General features: G+C 40.3%; 1 protein-coding gene across 3 annotated transcripts in view; it reads left to right on the forward strand.

The window, feature by feature from the left end:
• The first annotated feature begins 508 nt into the window (after positions 1–508).
• TIMMDC1 (translocase of inner mitochondrial membrane domain containing 1) overlaps positions 509–18,495 on the forward strand; it is a 32,181-nt gene continuing 14,194 nt past the window's right edge. The window contains exons 1-5 of one of the 3 annotated variants that reach the window (XM_017347071.3): positions 533–971; positions 3,931–4,096; positions 8,295–8,383; positions 8,866–8,933; positions 10,383–12,062. In XM_017347071.3, coding sequence (XP_017202560.2) covers positions 709–971; positions 3,931–4,096; positions 8,295–8,383; positions 8,866–8,933; positions 10,383–10,603 — 807 coding nt within the window. In that variant the 5' untranslated portion in view covers positions 533–708 and the 3' untranslated portion in view covers positions 10,604–12,062. Of the gene's footprint in view, positions 972–3,930; positions 4,097–8,294; positions 8,384–8,865; positions 8,934–10,382; positions 12,063–18,495 lie in introns of those variants that run through there. The other 2 variants (XM_002716669.4, XM_017347070.3) reach the window with 2 other exon arrangements.

Consider the following 18,495-nt stretch of genomic DNA (forward strand, 5'->3'; position numbering starts at 1 on the left):
TTCATGGAAATTGCAGGAACGCTCCTGCCTTTTGAGCAGCAGGCATAGTAACTAAGGGAGTGCCATCACCAGCTACTGCACCTCAAAAGCGGATTCTCGAAATCCTGCTGTCTTTGGCTCCCAGGCCCATCCCAGCGCCCAGCTTCTCTCCGGAAACCAGAACTGACAGGCTACCACCGGACCCGCCCAGATGGGAGGCTTCCAGAGCCGCGCTAGGGAGGGTTGGGCTTGCTTTGTCGCCGGTCGCCTTTTCCTTTTTCCAAGCACAGCTTGCCTCGAATACCTACTCATTTACAGGAGGTTTCTATCATTTTAAACATGCTAAATTACTTCAGCGTGTAACACCTCAAAGTAACTGGAACTAGCCCAGAACCCGTTCACTTCGGCTCAAGCCGGCACAAACCCAGCGAAGGCGTGGCCTGAGGGCACTGAGCATCGCTACTGGCTGCCAACTCACTTCCGGAAGCGGGCCTCGGAGGTCATTGTTCTTCCTGTCTCAGCCGGAAGTGTTTACCTCTGGGCTCCGCCCCGTGGCCTTTGCCCTCTTGGAGGCGGGACTTCCTATTGTGTTTCCCAGGGCTTCCAAAGTGAGAACCTGTCATGAGGACAACGATGTGCATTACTGTTGAGGCGGTTGTGGCAGCGGATTAGCCCGGGTTTCGTGCATGAGTCACTCACTCACTCGTGCAGTTATCCTCAGCCCGTCGCATGTCACCTGCTGGCGGCCCTGGGGCCTTGAGCGCCCAAGTGTGTCTGCCTCAAGATCGGGAGAGGGCAATGGAGGTGCCGCCGCCGGCTCCTCGGAGCTTCCTTTACCGAGCCCTGGGTCCTTTTCCCCGAGTCTTTGCGGCTGAGAATGTGGCTGCCGATTCGGAAGCTCTGGCAGAGAATCGGAAGCTGCCTTCCTACGTCCCCGAACGCTATTACCCGGAATCCGGATGGGACCGTCTCCGGGAGCTGTTTGTCAAAGAGTAAAAGTGCCTCGGGTGTGCGGGAGGGGCCGAGGCGTCCTCCAGCCTGGGTCGTCTAGGGCGAAGGACCCCAGGGGCGGGGTGGTTCATTTTTAAATGAGATTTGAGGATCCTCGATTTCTCCCCCAAGCCTTGTATCTTGACGTTGCCATTTGGTAGTTCTATTTGTTGACAGATTTTTTTTTTTTTTTTAATGCTAAAGGTCAGACTGACTGAAAACTGAGAGGTCTTGGGGATATTTAGGGACTATAGTCTTAGTGCAGCCTGATTTTACAGATCAGAAAAATTGGACCATGTTAGTGTCCGCATTGGCCCTGGAATCCCTATTTGAAGAAACCCACCCCAGTATTCTTTTTTGGGTTTCAGTTAATCCCAGACCTTTGGTATTTTGTAACCAGTTGTGTGCCCTCACCCCCCCAAAAAGATGGAGGAGCCAAGAAAGTTCTCTTCTGGGGCCAAATAAGAAATTAAAAACAGTAGCAGCTATTGCCTCCTCATTTTATAGACGAAAAGAGATTACATTTTAAACTAAATATTTTGGAATAAAGGCACACCCTTTGGATTAATTTTATCTAGTTAAAAACAGGATATTTCATTCATTCATTTCTGCATTTATTCATTACTGCAGGAAAGTTTGCCCATGTATGAAGGAATTTATCATGCCGTGGTGTTATCAAGGGGTTAAGTAAGAGTTGAAACTTTATTATGTTGCTGAGGTAGTTGGGATAAGGAAGCAGACTGCCTGGTATTATGTAGGTTTCATTGCCTTCATTTTAAAAATAGAGTTGACTTTTCTCTGGCCCTTCCAAAATTTGAGATACCTGTGAAAGATTCTTTTATGGAGTATGTAAGAGAAGAGTTAGTTTGGTCAGCTTTATAAACAGAAGGTTGGAGCTAAAAGACTTTCACTTTCGTGATCCTTTCTGCATCCTGGGTGAGGACACCAGAGTTCAGGGAGATTGTGATCTGGCTATGGATGGTTAGCATGAGTGGCCAGAGCCAGGACACAACCTCACTGGTACTTACAGTCTCCATCCATTCTACCACTGTCCACGGTTACTTTCTTCTCCACCATTCATGAGCTGTTTGGACCAACCACATAACTTATTAGAACCTCCAGTTTCATATTGATAACATGGACATAGATGTCACCTATATCATAGAATTATTCATAGGATAAAGAAGAGACAAAATGTATATGTCTCCTGGCTTATTAAATGTTTTAGAAATTATTTGTGTATTTTATTTGAAAGGCACAAAGAGGGGCTGGTGCTGTGACTGCAGTGCTGGCATCCCATATGGGCACTGGTTTGTGTCCTGGCTACTCCACTTCCAATCTGGCTCCCTGCTAATGCCCCTGGGAAAGCAGCAGAAGATGACCCAAGTCCTCGGGCCGCTGCATCCACATGAGAGACCCGGAAGAAGTTCCAGACTTTCCTGGCTTCAGCCTGGCACAGCCTTGGCTGTTATGCCACCTGGGGAGTGAACCAGCAGATGGAAGATCTCTCTCACTCTGCCTCTCCTCCTCTCTCTGTAACTCTGCCTTTCAAATAAATTAAAAATAATAAATTAAAAAAAAAAAGGCAGGGAGAGAGAGAGACAGAAACAGATCTCTCATTTGTTGGTTCACTCCTCAAATGCCAGCACTAGTCAGGGCTAGGCCAGGGCAAAGCCAGGAACCAGGAACTCAGTCCCAGGTCTCCCACATGGGTGGCAGGGACCCCAGTACTTGTGCCATCCTCCACTGCCTCCCAGATGCACAGTAGTAGGAAGCTGGAATCTGGAGTAGAGCAGGAACTTGAACCCAGGCACTCCTGGCTGGGGCAGAGGAGTCCCAAGTGGACCTGCTTCTGGCTTTTTAAATGTTAAATTCTTTTACATTTTCTCTTTTCTGGGTTCTATCATAGACCAATTTTTATGGTGTTAATATCTTAAAGGATAAAGTTCAAATTATGGGACTTTTCCTATTAATATGAGTCTAAGAATATAGTTTTCTGAGATATTTGTCTATAGATGTAGGCACTGCCTCACAGATTCTGATTTTAGAAATATGGTTATTGACAACTAGAATTAGATAAATACTTGTACCATTTCTGAAGAAAGCAAGTTAGTAATGTAAATAAAGAAACATTTGGTAGTTTACTTACTTAGGGCCATTACTTAGAGTAACTTAATCCTCACCAATGTAGCTGTTTGTTGGAGCAATTTCAGGACATCTGGGAAGCTCCATTCTAGTTCTTAGGCATATACTCTTAACAGTAATATGTTTAATTCCTACTAAGCAAGACAAAAACAAACAGAGTAGTATGTTGAGTCAAACAGTGGTTTTTCCCTTGTTCTAGATTGGCCCGTGCTGCCCATTGCATCATAAGCTTTCCAAATGCTTTTTATAGTACAGGCCTATCTTAGTATGTCATATAAAATCAATGAAAGATAAGACTTTGATTTTTTGACATTCATGGTTTAATTCCTTAAACATTGCCCTAAAGTCTGGAGTTTGTGTGATCTCTAAATTCAGCTCACAAATTCTTCATGTTTCCAGGAGTATGTTATAATTGTAACCATCAGCAAATAAAAGCACCCTAAATTTTTTTTGTTGCGGTGTAATATACATTTAGAATAACACATATGATTATGCTGATTCATACATTTTCACAGATGGGACATATCTCTGTGACCAACACCCAGAAAGAGATTGTTGGCAGCATCCCAGGTGTTCCCAGGTGCTCCCCCCGTGTCCCCTCCAGTCACTGCCCTAGTTTCTAACAACGTAGATTAGTTTTGTCTTGGATTTGTGCTACTTGTAACATAACTGCTCTGTTTAATTCAGCAGAAGGTGTAAGCAGTTCTGCCCATCATGAAAACCGTATTGCTAGCTTTGGGGTAATTCTGATCATGGTGTCTTTCGGAAAGTAATATCCGTAGGCTAATGCCAAACAACATCCTCTTTTTGTTACAGTGAACAGCAGAGGACGTCAAAGGAGCTTGAGAATATCTATAGGGCGGCGATTTCAGCAGGCATCATTGGCTGGGCTTATGGTGGAATACCAGCTTTTATTCATGCTAAAAAAAGCTACATTGAGCAGAGCCAGGCACAAATTTATCACAACCGGTTTGATGCTGTGGTAAGTACTGGAGGTTTAATAGTATCGGGGGCATACCAGTTGAGCAGTTCACTTTACACATAATAATTCAGTTAGATCATGGGTTTGGCAGAGTAAACAAAGTCAGTGGAATGATGGAAACCCTAACGTTTGAGTGCCTACAAGTGGCTCATCAGACTGCTTTGCTTGTTTTCAAAATGGGAATGTTTGGGATCTCCGTGTTAGACTCTTCTTTCTGAAATGCGTTTCTAATCCCCGGCCAAATCATCAAAGCTCAGCTGGACCACAGAGCCTCCAAGGGTGTACTGGCTCATGCCAATAGAGTAGTTAGCCCTTCTATCTTTACAGTTTATGGTGTTAATTCATTTGCTACCTTGTTAGCTCTGTACATCAGTTCTGTTACATCAATAAAAAATGAAAGCTCAATGACTTAAAGAAAAATTGCAAAAATAGTACACATATTTTTTATATACCTTTCACCCAGATTTTCTGAAGGTTTAATATTTTACCATGTTTGTTTTATTATTCTTCTTTTGTATAATAGATAGTATTTTTGTGTGTATTTGCCTGAGAGTAAGTTACAGACATGGTAAATGCTGAAGTACTTTTCTTCCCTTTTTTGAAGTATAGATTTTCTAAAAACAAAGGCATTCTTTTATTTAACTATAATTATAATGATCAAGATCAGGAAATTAACACTGACATGGTACTATTATCTAGTTGTTTCACTTATATAGTTTATTTGGAAAATTTATATGTATATATTTTTTCTGGTCTAGGATCTAATACTGGATAACATGCTGAGTTTGCCTCTCATACCTCTTTAGTCTACATTGTTCTGGAAGTTTCTCTGTGTCCTTTTTCACTACATTAACAGCTTTGAAGACTATGGGCTATTTGTAGAATGTCCCTCCATGTGTATTTTTATGATGACTTCTGATGATTAGATTCAGACTGTTTTTTTTTTTTCGCAGGAATGCCCTAGTATTAATATTGTATCCTTGGGGCCTGCGCCATGGCTCACTTGGTTAATCCTCCGCCTGCAGCGCCGGCACCCCCGTGTTCTAGTCCCAGTTGGGGTGCCGGATTCTGTCCCAGTTTCTCCTCTTCCAGTCCAGCTCTCTGCTGTGGCCCGGGTGTGCAGTGGAGGATGGCCCAAGTACTTGGGCCCTGCACCCACATGGGAGACCAGGAAGAAGCACCTGGCTCCTGGCTTCAGATCTGTGTAGCTCTGGCCGTAGTGGCCATTTGGGGGGTGAACCAATGGAAGGAAGACCTTTCTCTCTGTCTCTCTCTCTCACTGTCTATCTGTCAAATAAATAAAAAATTTTAAAGAATATTGTATCCTTATTACATTATATTGGAAGCACATGATATTTATTTTTCCTGTCACTGATGATGTATACTTTAGTCACTCAAATGGCATATGCCAGGTTTATCCCTTGTAAAATTATTATTTTCTTTGTAATTAATAAATATTTTATGAGTACTTGTTATTCCTTTGAGACTGTAAATATCCTGTTTTTCATTAGATTTTTACTCTGTAGTTTTAGCTTTAAGTGATAATTTTTTTAAAGGTTTATTTATTTTACTTGAAAGTCAGAGCTCCAGAGAGGCCAGAGGCAGAGAGAGAGAGAGAGAGAGGTCTTCCAGAGGTTTTCCACCTGCTAGTTCACTCCCCAAATGGCCGCAATGGCCAGAGCCGGGCCGATCCGAAGGCGGGAGCCTGGAGCTTCTTCCAGGTCTCCCATGCAGGTGCAGGAGCCCAAGGACTTGGGCTGTCTTCTACTGCTTTCCCAGGCCATAGCAGAGAGCTGGATTGGAAGTGGAGCAGCCAGATATCGAACTGGTGCCTATATGGGATGCCGGCACTGCAGGCGGCGGCGGCTTTACCCGCTACCCCACAGCGTCCGCCCCTAAATGATAATTTTTGACTGAAACAGTTCTGAGGTGGTTGCCAGATGGCCATTTTCAACTTCCCTTCATTCTTTCTACATTTATTGGTTAGTATTCTGCTTTAAGGAAGTTTTTTCTTTCTCCCACCATTTATTTATTTACTTATTTTTAACATATCAGTACAGACTTTTAGGTTTTTTGTTTTTGTAGGTGTATTATTATCACTTATTTTGATACTTAGGTTGATCTAGGTTTGGACAGTTGGAGCCCTTCAAACTAGCTTCTGTGTCCTTTTGATATGTCTCCATCATTTTTTCAACGTATCTTTACTTCTGGCACAGCAAAATGTCCATGGCTAATCTTTTACTTTTCCAATGCCAGATCTGGAATTAGCATTTCTCCGTGGAACTAAAACTGCTTTTACCGGAGAATGAGATTAGGAAGCATGATCTTGGTCTTACTTATGCGCACTGGTACTGGGGTATCATTGCTTCTAGATTCTAGACAGACAGGAAATTGTGTGTATGTATGTGTTTGTGTGTTTTATAGAAACACGTTGATACATCCATCTTTTTCACTGTACATCTATGTTATGTTTTGTTTATCTGCCTATTTACTAAGATCCATGAGTTCATACTGATAACCTTAGAGAAGATTACCCACGATCATATAACTAGTTTTAAGGATCTGCTCAGGGATTCTCTTAGATTCATTATAGACCCAGACTTTACCCATGGTATTATACCAAACTTGCTCTATTGAAGTCTAGTGAAAATGGACTGTGGACACAGACAATGTATCTTCAGATTCTGCCTTTATTCCTCACAATCTGGGTTTGATTATAAACTTCCTCCCAAGAGACAGGCATTGTGGCACAGCAGGTTAAGCCACTACTTGACTCCTGCATCTCTTCTGAACCAGCTCCCTGCCAGTGTGCCTAGCAAGGCTACAGATGACAGTCCAAATAGTTGGGTCCCTGCCACCCATGTGGGAGACTTGGATGCAGTTCTAGGCTTCTGGCTTTGGCTTGATCCAGCCAAAGTCATGGAGACATTTGAGGAGTGAGCTATCAAATGGAAGATCTCTTTCTTTCTGTGTCTTCCTTTCTCTCTGTCTTCTGCCTTTCAAATAAGTAAATAAATCCTAAAAAAAAAAAAAAAAAAAAAATTAAGAAGGAGCTGGCGCTGTGGAGCAGAGGGTTAAAGCCCTGGCCTGAAGCTCTGGCATCCCATTCTAGTCTCGGCTGCTCCTCTTCCAATCCAGCTCTCTGCTATAGCCTGGGAAAGCAGTACAAGATGGCCCAAGTCCTTGGGCCCCTGCACCCACATGGAAGACCTGGAAGAAACTCCTGGCTCCTGGCTTTGGATCGGCGGCAGCTCTGGCCGCTGTGGCCATCTGGGGAGTGAACCAGTGGATGGAATACCTCTCTCTCTGTCTCTACCTCTCTCTGTAGCTCCTTCAAATAAATAAAATAAATCTTTAAAAAATTAGGAAAGATATAAATTCTTTTTCCTAAACTTTAGTTAATACTAAATCCCCTTTCTGGAAAGCATGTTGTAAAGATTAAGTGAAAATAATATATTAACATATAGCAGGTGGTCAGTAAATATTAGTTCTTTTTTTCCTGCATATCTGTATCCTTTAATTCCTGCCCTTTAATTTAGCATTTACTTAGTAGTTGTTCTTTACTTTTTCCCTAATATTTCCTGCATGTAAAGAAAATGTCTGATACTGATTTTGCATCTGCCCATGGTGGTTGCCACAGATTCTTAGCAGATACTTAATTGACGAATTACATGGTTGACACTGATACTCCTTAGTTCCTTTTCCATCTCCTGATAGAGTAGCATGCACATTGGATTTTGCCTTAAGTGTCAGTATCTAAAGAATGATGTCCCTAGACTTTCCTCCACTGTAGGGTTTGTCTTTTTTTTTTTTTTTTTTTTTTTGAATTTATTTATTTGAAAAAGTTACAGAGAGGTAGAGCCAGAGACAGAGAGAGAGGTCTTCTATGTGCTGGTTCACTTCTCAAATGACCGCAATGGCCAGAGATGCACCGATCTGGAGCCAGGAGCTTCTTCTGGGTCTCCCACGTGGGTGCAGGGGCCCAGGGACTCAGGCCATCTTCTATTGCTTTCCCAGGCCATAACAGCTTGGAAGCGACATAGCCGGGACTCGAACCAACGCCCATATGGGATGCCAGCGCCGCAGGCCTCAGCTTTAACCCACTGTGCTACAGCGCCAGCCCCCTCCAATGTAGTTTTTGAAACAGGAAAGTAGTCAGGTTTCTTGGCATCTGACAGCTTTTCTTTGTTAACTTCAGCAAAGTGCTCACCGCGCTGCCACGCGAGGTTTCATACGGTACGGCTGGCGCTGGAGCTGGAGAACCGCGGTGTTCGTGACCATATTCAAGTAAGTTTTCCCTGGACTGTCAGGCGTCTTGGTGTTGTTAGGAAGTAGCAGCAGGCAGTATAAAAACTGGAAAGCCACATGATGCCTTTTTTTCAAGACTTTTGTCCATCTGTGTGCTCCAGGATGGTCTTGTGAAAACGACCCAGTCAGAATTTTGCCTCTGCGTTGCAGGTCTGCCAATTAGATCAAATAGATATAATATTTCTAAGAAAGAGAAAATCTGCAAACTCTTCTTTATGTTTCTGTTTCTAAGTGATTCTTTGTTCCTGAAATGCGATTGTTGTTTGGTTCATTCTTCAGCAGGAGAGCCACCTAGTGAGCCCAGAGCTGTACTGGCTGTCTGGAGCACATTGAAGGGGCCTAGACCTAGGACCTGTTAGAGCAGGAACCTCTAAAGCTATCATTTAGTGAAAATAGCAGTTGAGAAGGTAAATGGGCTATGCTTTAAATCTTATGTTTTCTTTTTCCCTCCTCCTTTTCAGCACAGTGAACACTAGTCTAAATGTGTACCGAAATAAAAATGCCCTAAGCCATTTTGTCATTGCAGGAGGTAAGACATCTTTGTTCTTGCTTACATTTTTCAGTCCCACATGTGGTTTAGAAAATATGTAAGGATTATAAATCGGAACTGCTGAATTCATTGATTGGCTTCCCTACCATTTCATTCAGTGTTCTTGAAAATATACTTAAGAAAAAGCATTACGCTTGGCCTTTGGTATACTTCTGAACAAAACTGAAAAGATCCTTGCTTTCATTGAATTTTAAACTCTAATGTGAATGGGAAAAAGCAGGTCTCTATGGTAGAATGTAACAGATAGGTGGGAAATGGGATCTGGCGTGGACAGGGGCTCAGAGAAGGCCTCTCTGAGGAAGTGAAGTGAGAAGGGGCAAGCTTTGCCAAGAAAAGTGGCCTCAGCAGGAGAAACCTCAAGGGGCAAGGCTCTAAGGCAAGAAATTTCCTCGAAGCAGGATAATCTGCTCAAATAGTAGGCAAGGAACCCTAGTTTGGGATGAGATTTATTAGGTGAGGTAGAAAAAAGCCAGATTTTTTTCATAGTAAGAGTTTGGATTTTCTTTTCTTTTTTTTTTTGTTCAAGAATCTAGAAATATATATGTTATTTAAAAACAATACAGCATCTTCTCACCAAAGTCTGGAGGCCAGAGAGACTACCAGTTTACAATCTACTTTATATTATTTGTCTATTCATATTCCAGTAGCAACCAAACCATTAAAATATTCAATTGCTAAATACTTTCTCCTACAAACTAGGCCCTTAAGATTTTAAAGCATAATGTAATTGTTATCTTTTATCTCCTTGCTACTAATTAAACTCCAGAGTAAATTTGTTTGGAATACTTCCTACACTATATGCTTCCATTTTAAATATTCTTTTATTCAGCCTGAACAAGACTAATACTGATCAGCAGTACAATTATCAGACCCAAAATTTCAGCTTAATGTTATAGGCCTGGAAAAAATATAAGCTCTTAAATCTTTTCTCTCCCTTTAAGTTTAAAAGAAAGTTATAGACAGTAGTTGACTTTGCATTTCTGTTATATCATACATTTCAACAATGTCTTAATCCAAAAAATAAAAAATTAAATAAATAGGTCATATAACAAGCTAAATCATACACATCTTGATTAAGAAACTAATACTAGAATATTATCCAAATAATAAAGTAGGCACACACTCAATTATCACATTCCCTATATATGAGAAGAGGCATTAAGCATTCAAGTTGAAATTTTATTTACAAACTTATCTAGTATGCTATGAGTTCAAGAGTCTGATCCATTTTTCAGAGACTGCACCTCTTGAAATGCTGTTATCTGTTAAATGGAGGACCTAAAACATGCTTATTTCTTAAGCAGTTAGTGTTGTACTATGAAGAAAGGTACAGTAAATCTAGATCCAAGATACAAAGTCATCATAGCTAGCAACCTCCACTTGTTTCCCACTGAAAATGGCAAATTCTTCCCTGGGCCCTCCTCACAGTGGCTCCTACGGACCTCAGAGGTTGTGAACCTCCAGATGCTGTGTTCCAACATGGTGCTACTGGAAGCTCTGTGGGAGGCACAGAGACCGAGGAAGGAAGAAATGGCGGCACCACACCAAGCCTCGCTCCTTTCACGACCTTGTTCCCCTGTGTGCAAGGGCCGAAACTGGGTTTTCGTTTCAAGTTCTCTGCCTGTAATAGATATATCTCTATTAAATGAACATAAAAATAAGAATATATGGTGAGGACAGGACCTAGAGCAGGGGATAGGGATTGGAAAGATTTTGGCCAAAGGGTACAAAATTTCAGCTAAACTGGTACAATATAGTGATTATAGTTAATTAGCTTGATTTAGTCATTCCATAGTGGATGTATACTATCAAACATTTTGTTGTATGCAATAAGTAAATACAATTTGTATTTTTGATTTAAAAATTAACTTTTACAATAAGCATTAGAAAAAAGAAGCATTAGAGTATTTACAGAAAAGTAAATAAAGTCAACTGTCACATTTAGTCACTAACTCCAGTATGTTCTCTCACAAAAACTCACACATGCTGAACATAACCTTAAAAATTTGTTTTATTTGGAAAGAATTTCAAGCTCACAAAAAAATTGCAAGATAAAAATAATACAAGGATCACTGTATACCCATAGATACGGAGAATGAGCCATTGTTAGCGTTTTACCCCAGGTGCTTTATCTTGCTTCGGAGTGTGCTCTTCTCATGTGTATGCCAGGGTACTTTAAAAAGTTTCTGAAAAATTGGAATTAAAAGACAAATTGCTGGTGCCGCAGCTCAATAGGCTAATCCTCTGCCTGTGGCGCCGGCACACCGGGTTCTAGTCCCGGTCGGGGCGCCGGATTCTGTCCCGGTTGCCCCTCTTCCAGGCCAGCTCTCTGCTATGGCCCGGGAATGCAGTGGAGGATGGCCCAAGTCCTTGGGTCCTGCACCCGCATGGGAGACCAGGAGAGGCACCTGGCTCCTGGCTTCGGATCAGCGCGATGCACCTGCTGCAGCGCGCCGGCCGCAGCGGCCATTGGAGGGTGAACCAATGGCAAAGGAAGACCTTTCTCTCTGTCTCTCTCTCTCTCACTGTCCACTCTGCCTGTCAAAAACAAAAACAAAACAAAACAAAACAAAAGACAAACTTATTTTGATGCAAACAAAATTTTTATCCCTGCATACTCATTTCACTATACATTTTCAAGAACTGTTTGAAGACTTGTATGCCTAGATTCAAAAATTTTTAATTGCACTAAAATTTGAACTTGCATCTAATGGAAACATTTTAAAATATAAAACTGAGAAGAGGCATTAATAGTACTGGAGTAGGAGTAGGGGTTTGGCACAGCAGTTAAGTCACTGCCTATGATGTCTGCATCCATATTAGAGTGCCTGGTTTAAGTCCTTCGTCCTCTTCTTCCACTGCAGATTCCTGCTAATGTGCATCGTGGGAGGCAGCAGGTGATGGCTCAAGTAGTGGGGTCACTGCCACCCACATGGGAAACCAGGATGGAGTTCCAGGCTCCTTGTTTTGGCCTTGTCCAGCCTTGGCTGTTTGCAAGCAATTAGGGAGTGACCCAGTAGATGAAATATCTCTCTGTGTCTGTCTATCACTCTTATTCTATCTTTCAAATAAAATTAAAATAAACACATTTTTAAAATTATATAAAAATTAGCTCTAGAGCGAATAGGATTTGCCATTTTTAAATTTACAAACATTTTTACTTGGATATTTTAAAGACTCAAATGCGCATATCCAAACCAAATTTTCCTTCCTACTTTCCTTTCTTGCACCTCTTTTTTGTGTTCTGTGTCACCTACCCTGTTAAATGTCAAACCAAGAAACTAAGGAATGATACTCTTCTTTATTCCCATCTTTCTAAACTTCCAATCTTTTCAGTTGTTCTCCTTAAATATATGCAGAATCTCACCTCTTATTCCCACTGCCGTTGTCACATCTGCTCCATTTCTAATCTTGCTGTATTCCACCTCCACTCTTAACCTTAGCTGTATCTTTGATTTATAAATATGATTTAGCACTTTGTGATTTGAAAATTTTCTATAGCTTGCCATTAAACTGAAGTCAATCCTTGGGGTTGCTGTTGTGGCATATCAGGTTAGGCCTCTACCTGTGATGCCAGCATCACATATGGGTGCCAATTCAAGACTTGTCTGCTCCACTACCGACCCAGCTCCCTGCTGCTGCATCTGGGAAAGCAGTGGGGGATGGCCCAAGTCCTTGGGTCCCTGCACCCACATGGGAGACCCAGAAGAAGCTCCTGGTTTTGGCTTGGCCCAGCCCCAATCATTGTGGCCATTTGGGGAGTGAACCAGCAGATGAGAGATCTCTCTCTCTCTCTCTCTCTCTATCTGTATCTCTATCTCTCCCTCTCTCTGTAACTTTGCCTTTCAAATAAAATAATAATAGTAGTTCTCTCATTTTAATATGTATTTTTTTTTTATTTTCATCTATACTTGAAAGGCAGAGTGACAATAAGAGAGAGAGAGAGAGAGGTATTTTCCATCCAGTGGTTCACTCCTTAAATTCCCACAACAATCAAGATTGGACCAGGCTGAAGACAGGAGCTTGGAACTCCATCTGGATCTCACACATGGGTGGCAGAGGCCTAAGCACTTGAGCCATCATATTCTGTCTCCCAGAGTGCACATTGACAGGAAGCTGGATCAGAAGCAGGGTAGTTAGGACTTGAACCACACCCCATTATAGGATGCAGGTACCCAAGCGGTGACTTAACTGCTGTGCCACAATGCCCGCCTCACTTTAATGTCAATTCTTGATCTGACCTCTAAGCACCACTCTTTTGCTTCAGCCTTACAAATCTCCTTGGGATTCCCAAGCCCAGCATAGTTTTGCTTTGTGTGGTTTGGTCCCTCTTCTTGGTAGATAACACCTTCCCACTCCTGCAACTGATTTTGTTAATCTTTCAGAGTCCAGATCGTTTGTCATCCTGTGCTACCCTAGGAAGTCCACCCTAGCCTCCATTTTTCTATCTTTAGTTCTACCTAAGTGTCTTTTTCCTGTAAGTCTCATATTTACTACAGTTTTATCAAAGTATTTACAATATACTATCTTATAGCTGTTTACTTGTTTTACTTTCTCACTAAACGGGGTTATTTGAATTCAAAGAAAGTGGCTGTCATATTACAATCACTTGACACATAGAGTAGAATATATGTTTCATCATTTATTGTCAAAATTATGAGTAGAATAAGAATAGAAAAATATTTCAGATACAATATAAATTTTTATCTAAAACCAGCAACCAACACCATATTTAGTGATGTGACACTAGAGTAATTTCTCATGAAGGCAGAACAATATCAAGGATGCCTCCTCTCACCCTGCTTATTTGACATTGGTCTGGACGTACATAAAAGCATATTCAACACCCAGAATGGCAAATGTTGTCCCCAGAAAGCACTAATAAAACTGGACAGAATTATCAAAAGCAATCATTTGAAGATGCTGGCAATTGACCAAGGCATACAACAAATTGAGAAACATTATTTAAGAAAATCTACTGAAACTCTGTAAGAACAGTGGGAGTCTGTGGTATTTCAGCCTGAGCTACACCCATCACTTAATTCCCAGCTCCTTGGTGCTTTGTTCCACAGAAGCAGGGCAGGCTGGAAGGACTAGCGGTTCTGCAGCTAAAGGAGGCTGACTTCTTTGTTGTTTTGAAGCATAACAGAAAATTCCATGTCTAGGGATGTCACAAAAACAATTTCAAATGAGTAAGAGATGAGAACATTATGTAAAGCCTGAGGTTTTGATACTGTTTCTGGTGAGCAATAGACTGGTAGGCCAGCCAGAATTTTAATAGGGATATTTTGAGAACAAGACAAAGAAGACCTTAATAAGATCCTAATTATCCTTGGTTCTGTGGAAGATCATGCACAAAGGTAAGGATAAAAGCATATTCAGGAGAGACTGATGAAGGCCCTAGCAAGCTGCTTGTCTCTTATTGAATATGAGTTCCTTGAGAACTCATAAAATAAAAGATTTGTCAACTGCCTGAACTTTAAGTGGATTCCCTAAGCTACAGGCTATTGAAGCACAGCTCTGACAAATCATTGGCTGACTGCTAAGCCAATACAATTTCTCAGAAACCAGATATGAGAATAAAAACTGAAAGCACACATCTGTGTCTATGCTCTACAGAGTAGTTGATGCTACAGAATTGGTTCAGACAAGTCACTACATACAGAACCATAACCATGCCTCTAAGTGGGGGGATGTCGCAAATCCAGTGTTGCTACCATATACTACTTAAATGTCCAGTTTTCATCAAAAACAACAACATTACAAAACATTGAAAAACTGGGGGAGAAAATCAATGGAAATTGTCTCTTTTGAGGCCTGTCTTTTGGACATAGCCAGCAAAAGACTTCAAATGATATATAAAGAACTAAGTAAAAATATGACAGTGACTCATCAAATAGAGAAGATCAATGAAGACTGAAATTTGAAAATAATCAAATGGAAATTCTGGAGTTGATAAGCCTATCAGTGGAAATTACAAATGCACTGTGGATAAGGAGCTCAATATAAGATTTTAGATAACAGAAGAAAGAATCAATAGACTTGAAGAAAGAATAATATAGGTTATCTTTCCTGAAGGACAAAATTTTAAAAACAAAGAGGAATAAACAGAGCTTCAGAGATCTATGGGATATCATCAAGCAGACCAATGGGTCTATAATGGGAATATTAGGGAGAAAGACAGAAAAAGTATTTGAAGAAATATAATAAATAGCCGCAGTTTTCCAAATTTGATGCAAAACATTAATCCACACATCTAAGAAGGTCTGAAGTCCAAGAGGAAAAAGCAGGGAGTGTCCCACCTAGATCTATTATAGTTAAACTGTTAAAAGACAAAGGGAAAATCTGGAAAGCTGCAAGAAAAAAACAGTTTATCATATTTTCTTGTTGGGAACACCCAACAAGATTAACAGCTGGCTTCTCATTAGGAATAAAGAAAGGCAGAAGGCAGTGGAGTGATTGATATTCAGGGTACTTATTCAGAAAAGAAGCTGTCAACCAAAAATTCTGTATCTATCTAACTGTTCTTCAAAATGAAGAGAAAGACATTGCCAGATTGACAAAGAAAGTTTGTTATTTGCAGACCTGCTTTACCAAAGTACTTAAAGTTCTGCAGAATGAAGGAGGTGATACCTGATGTAAACTAGAATCTGTATGAAGAGTTAAAAAGCGTTAATAAAGGAAGTTATGTAAGTAATTTTAAAAAGCAATGTAAATGTATTTCTCTTAAGTTATCTAAAAGTTAGATAAAGCAGTACTGAAAATGAAGTGTTGGGCTTATAGCATTTAATGATATATATGTGACAGCAGTAGCACAAAAGAGCAGAAAGAAGTAGAAGTATATTGGAAGAAATGATATTAAGTAGGAACTAGGAAGAAATGAAAAATACAAGAAATGGTAAATATGTGGAATTGTTTGTTTTTCCTTTCTTGTCTTTTCCCCATTTAAAATACATAAAGTTTTAGAAGACAATAATTATACCATTGTATTGTTGGATTTTAACATGCAGATATCACATATATGATGGTAATAGCAAAGAGGTGAGAGAAGAGTAGAACCATATTAGAACAAAGTTTCTTCCTTTTCATTAGTCAAATCAGTACTGATCTGAAGTAAATTATGGTGACTTAAGATATATTTTATAGCCCCTTAAGCAAATACAAAGAATAACTTTTAAAAATATTAGAAAAATAAAAAAGGAATTAAGATATATAGAAAGCAAATAACAAGTGGCAAACCTAAACCCAGCCATATCAACAGTAAATTAAATATGAATGGATTAAGCCTTGTTGCTATATTTTTCTCTCAACACTATAAGTATTTCACTCTATACTCTTTTTGTTTGTGTTGTTTCCTTGGATAAGTCTGATGTTAATTCTTTGCTGTTTTGTGAGTAAAGTTTTTACTTCTGGCTTTTTTTCAAGATTTTTTTCTTTTATCTTTTCTGCAGTTTGGAAATGATTTGCCTACGTGTAATCTGGGGGGACATTTATTCTGCTTGGTGTTTCCCAAGCTTCCTGGATCTGTGCTTTGTTGTCTCACGTCAATTTGGGGGAAATTCTCAAGTAACATTTTTTTCCTATTCCCCTTTCTTTCTTTCTTCTGGTACCCCAATTATACTTACTTGTACCTTTTGTATTTAATCCACAGCTCTTGGATATTCTGTTCTGGTTTTTTTCCCATCTTTTTTGTCTTTGCTGTTCTCTTTTGGAAGGTTTTTTCCTTGGCTGTATCGTGCCTACTGATGAGTATATCAAAGGCATTCTTCATTTCTGTTACTATTTTTGATTTCTTAGATTTCTTCTCAGTTCTTTCTTTGAATTTTCATCTCTTTGCTTACATTGCCCATATGTTCTTGCATTCCATCTGCTTTATCTCTCAGGGCTCTTACAATGTTAATCATGGTCATTTTGAACTCTTGATCTGATAATTCCAACATCCCTGCCAAACCTGTGTCTGGTTGTGACACTTGCTCTGTCTCTTTAAACTGTGTTCTTACTATTTCAGTTGTGGTGACATGATGTCAGACATGATGTACCTGACTAAAAGGAATAAATAAATAGGTCTTTAATTCGGTGGTAGTAAGCTATGGGAGAGAGAAGGCATGTTGTAGTCCTGTGATTAGGTCTCAGTCTTGGAGTGAGCCTGTGACCCTGAACTGTCAACTGCACAAGTGCTTCTCAGGATTTTCCTCCTTCAGGTTTTTATCTTCCTCTTAGGTAGGACAGGACAGCTGGAGAGGGCTGCAGTTGGGTCCCCTCAGAAGGCTAGAGCAAATTGAAGTTAGTTATTCAGGTCAGTTAGTCTCTGATATAAATGAATGAAACAGAATGGAGAGATCAGAAACTTTCCCTTCCATTCATGGTTGTTGGTTTTCCACAAAAATGCCAAAGTACTTCATTAGGGAGAACGGATAGATTTTTCATCACAAATTGTTGACAAAATCAGATGTCTACTTGCAAAATGGAGTTAATTTTGGCCATTATCTAATACACGTGAAAATTAACTCAAAGCGAAGCAAAGACTTAAATAAGAAAGAAAATAGAGGAGTAAATCTTTGTAACCTTTGATAAGGCAAAGATTTATTAAATATGACAGAGCACAATTAAGGAAAAGTTGATAAATTGGACTTCATTTAAAATTTTTTTAGATTTATGTATTCATTTATTTAAAGTAAGGGCAGCAGAGAGGGCAGCGGGGTGGGGGGAGAGAGAGAGAAAGAGAGAGAGAGAGAGAGAGAGAGATATCTTTTGTCCTCTGATTCACTACCCAAATGGCTGCAACAGCCAGGAGCCAGGAACTCCTTCCTGATCTCTCACATGAATGTCAGGTGCCCAAGCACTTGGGCCATCTTCTGATGGTTTCTCAGGTACATTAGCAGGAAGCTGTATTGAAAACAGAGTAGCTGGGGCTTGAGCCAGCACTCACATGGCATATGCCAGCATTGTAAGTGGCAGCTTAACCTGCTATACCATAGTGCCAACCCCATGGACTTCATTAAAACTTTGCCTGTCAATATAAATATATATGTATCTATATTTATATATATAAATATATATGTATGTATATAAATAGATACATATTTATATAAAATATATAAATACATATATACTTCATTAGGGAGAACGGATAGATATATATCTATGATATGTATATAAATACATATATTTTTATATAGATATATGTGTATATATCTATATATAAATATATAGATACATATATAAGATATAGATATATTTTAAAGATGTATTTATTTATTTGAAAGGCAGAGTTACAGAGAGAGGGAGATGCAGAGAGACGGATCTTCCATCCACTGGTTCCCAAATGCCTGCCACAGCCCACTGCCTGGGCCAGTCCAGGATGAAGCCAGGAACCTGGGACATCTGTCCAAGCCTCCTCGTAGGTGCAGGGGCCCAAATAGTTGTGCTGTCTTCTACTGCTTTCCCAAACTAGCAGGGAGCTGGATTGGAAGTGGAGCAGCCGGGACTTGAACTGATGCCCATATGGGAAGCTGGCATTGCAGGCAGTAACTTAACCCAC

The sequence above is a fragment of the Oryctolagus cuniculus genome, chromosome 4, assembly GCF_964237555.1.
Source record: "Oryctolagus cuniculus chromosome 4, mOryCun1.1, whole genome shotgun sequence".
Classification (NCBI taxonomy): domain Eukaryota; kingdom Metazoa; phylum Chordata; class Mammalia; order Lagomorpha; family Leporidae; genus Oryctolagus; species Oryctolagus cuniculus.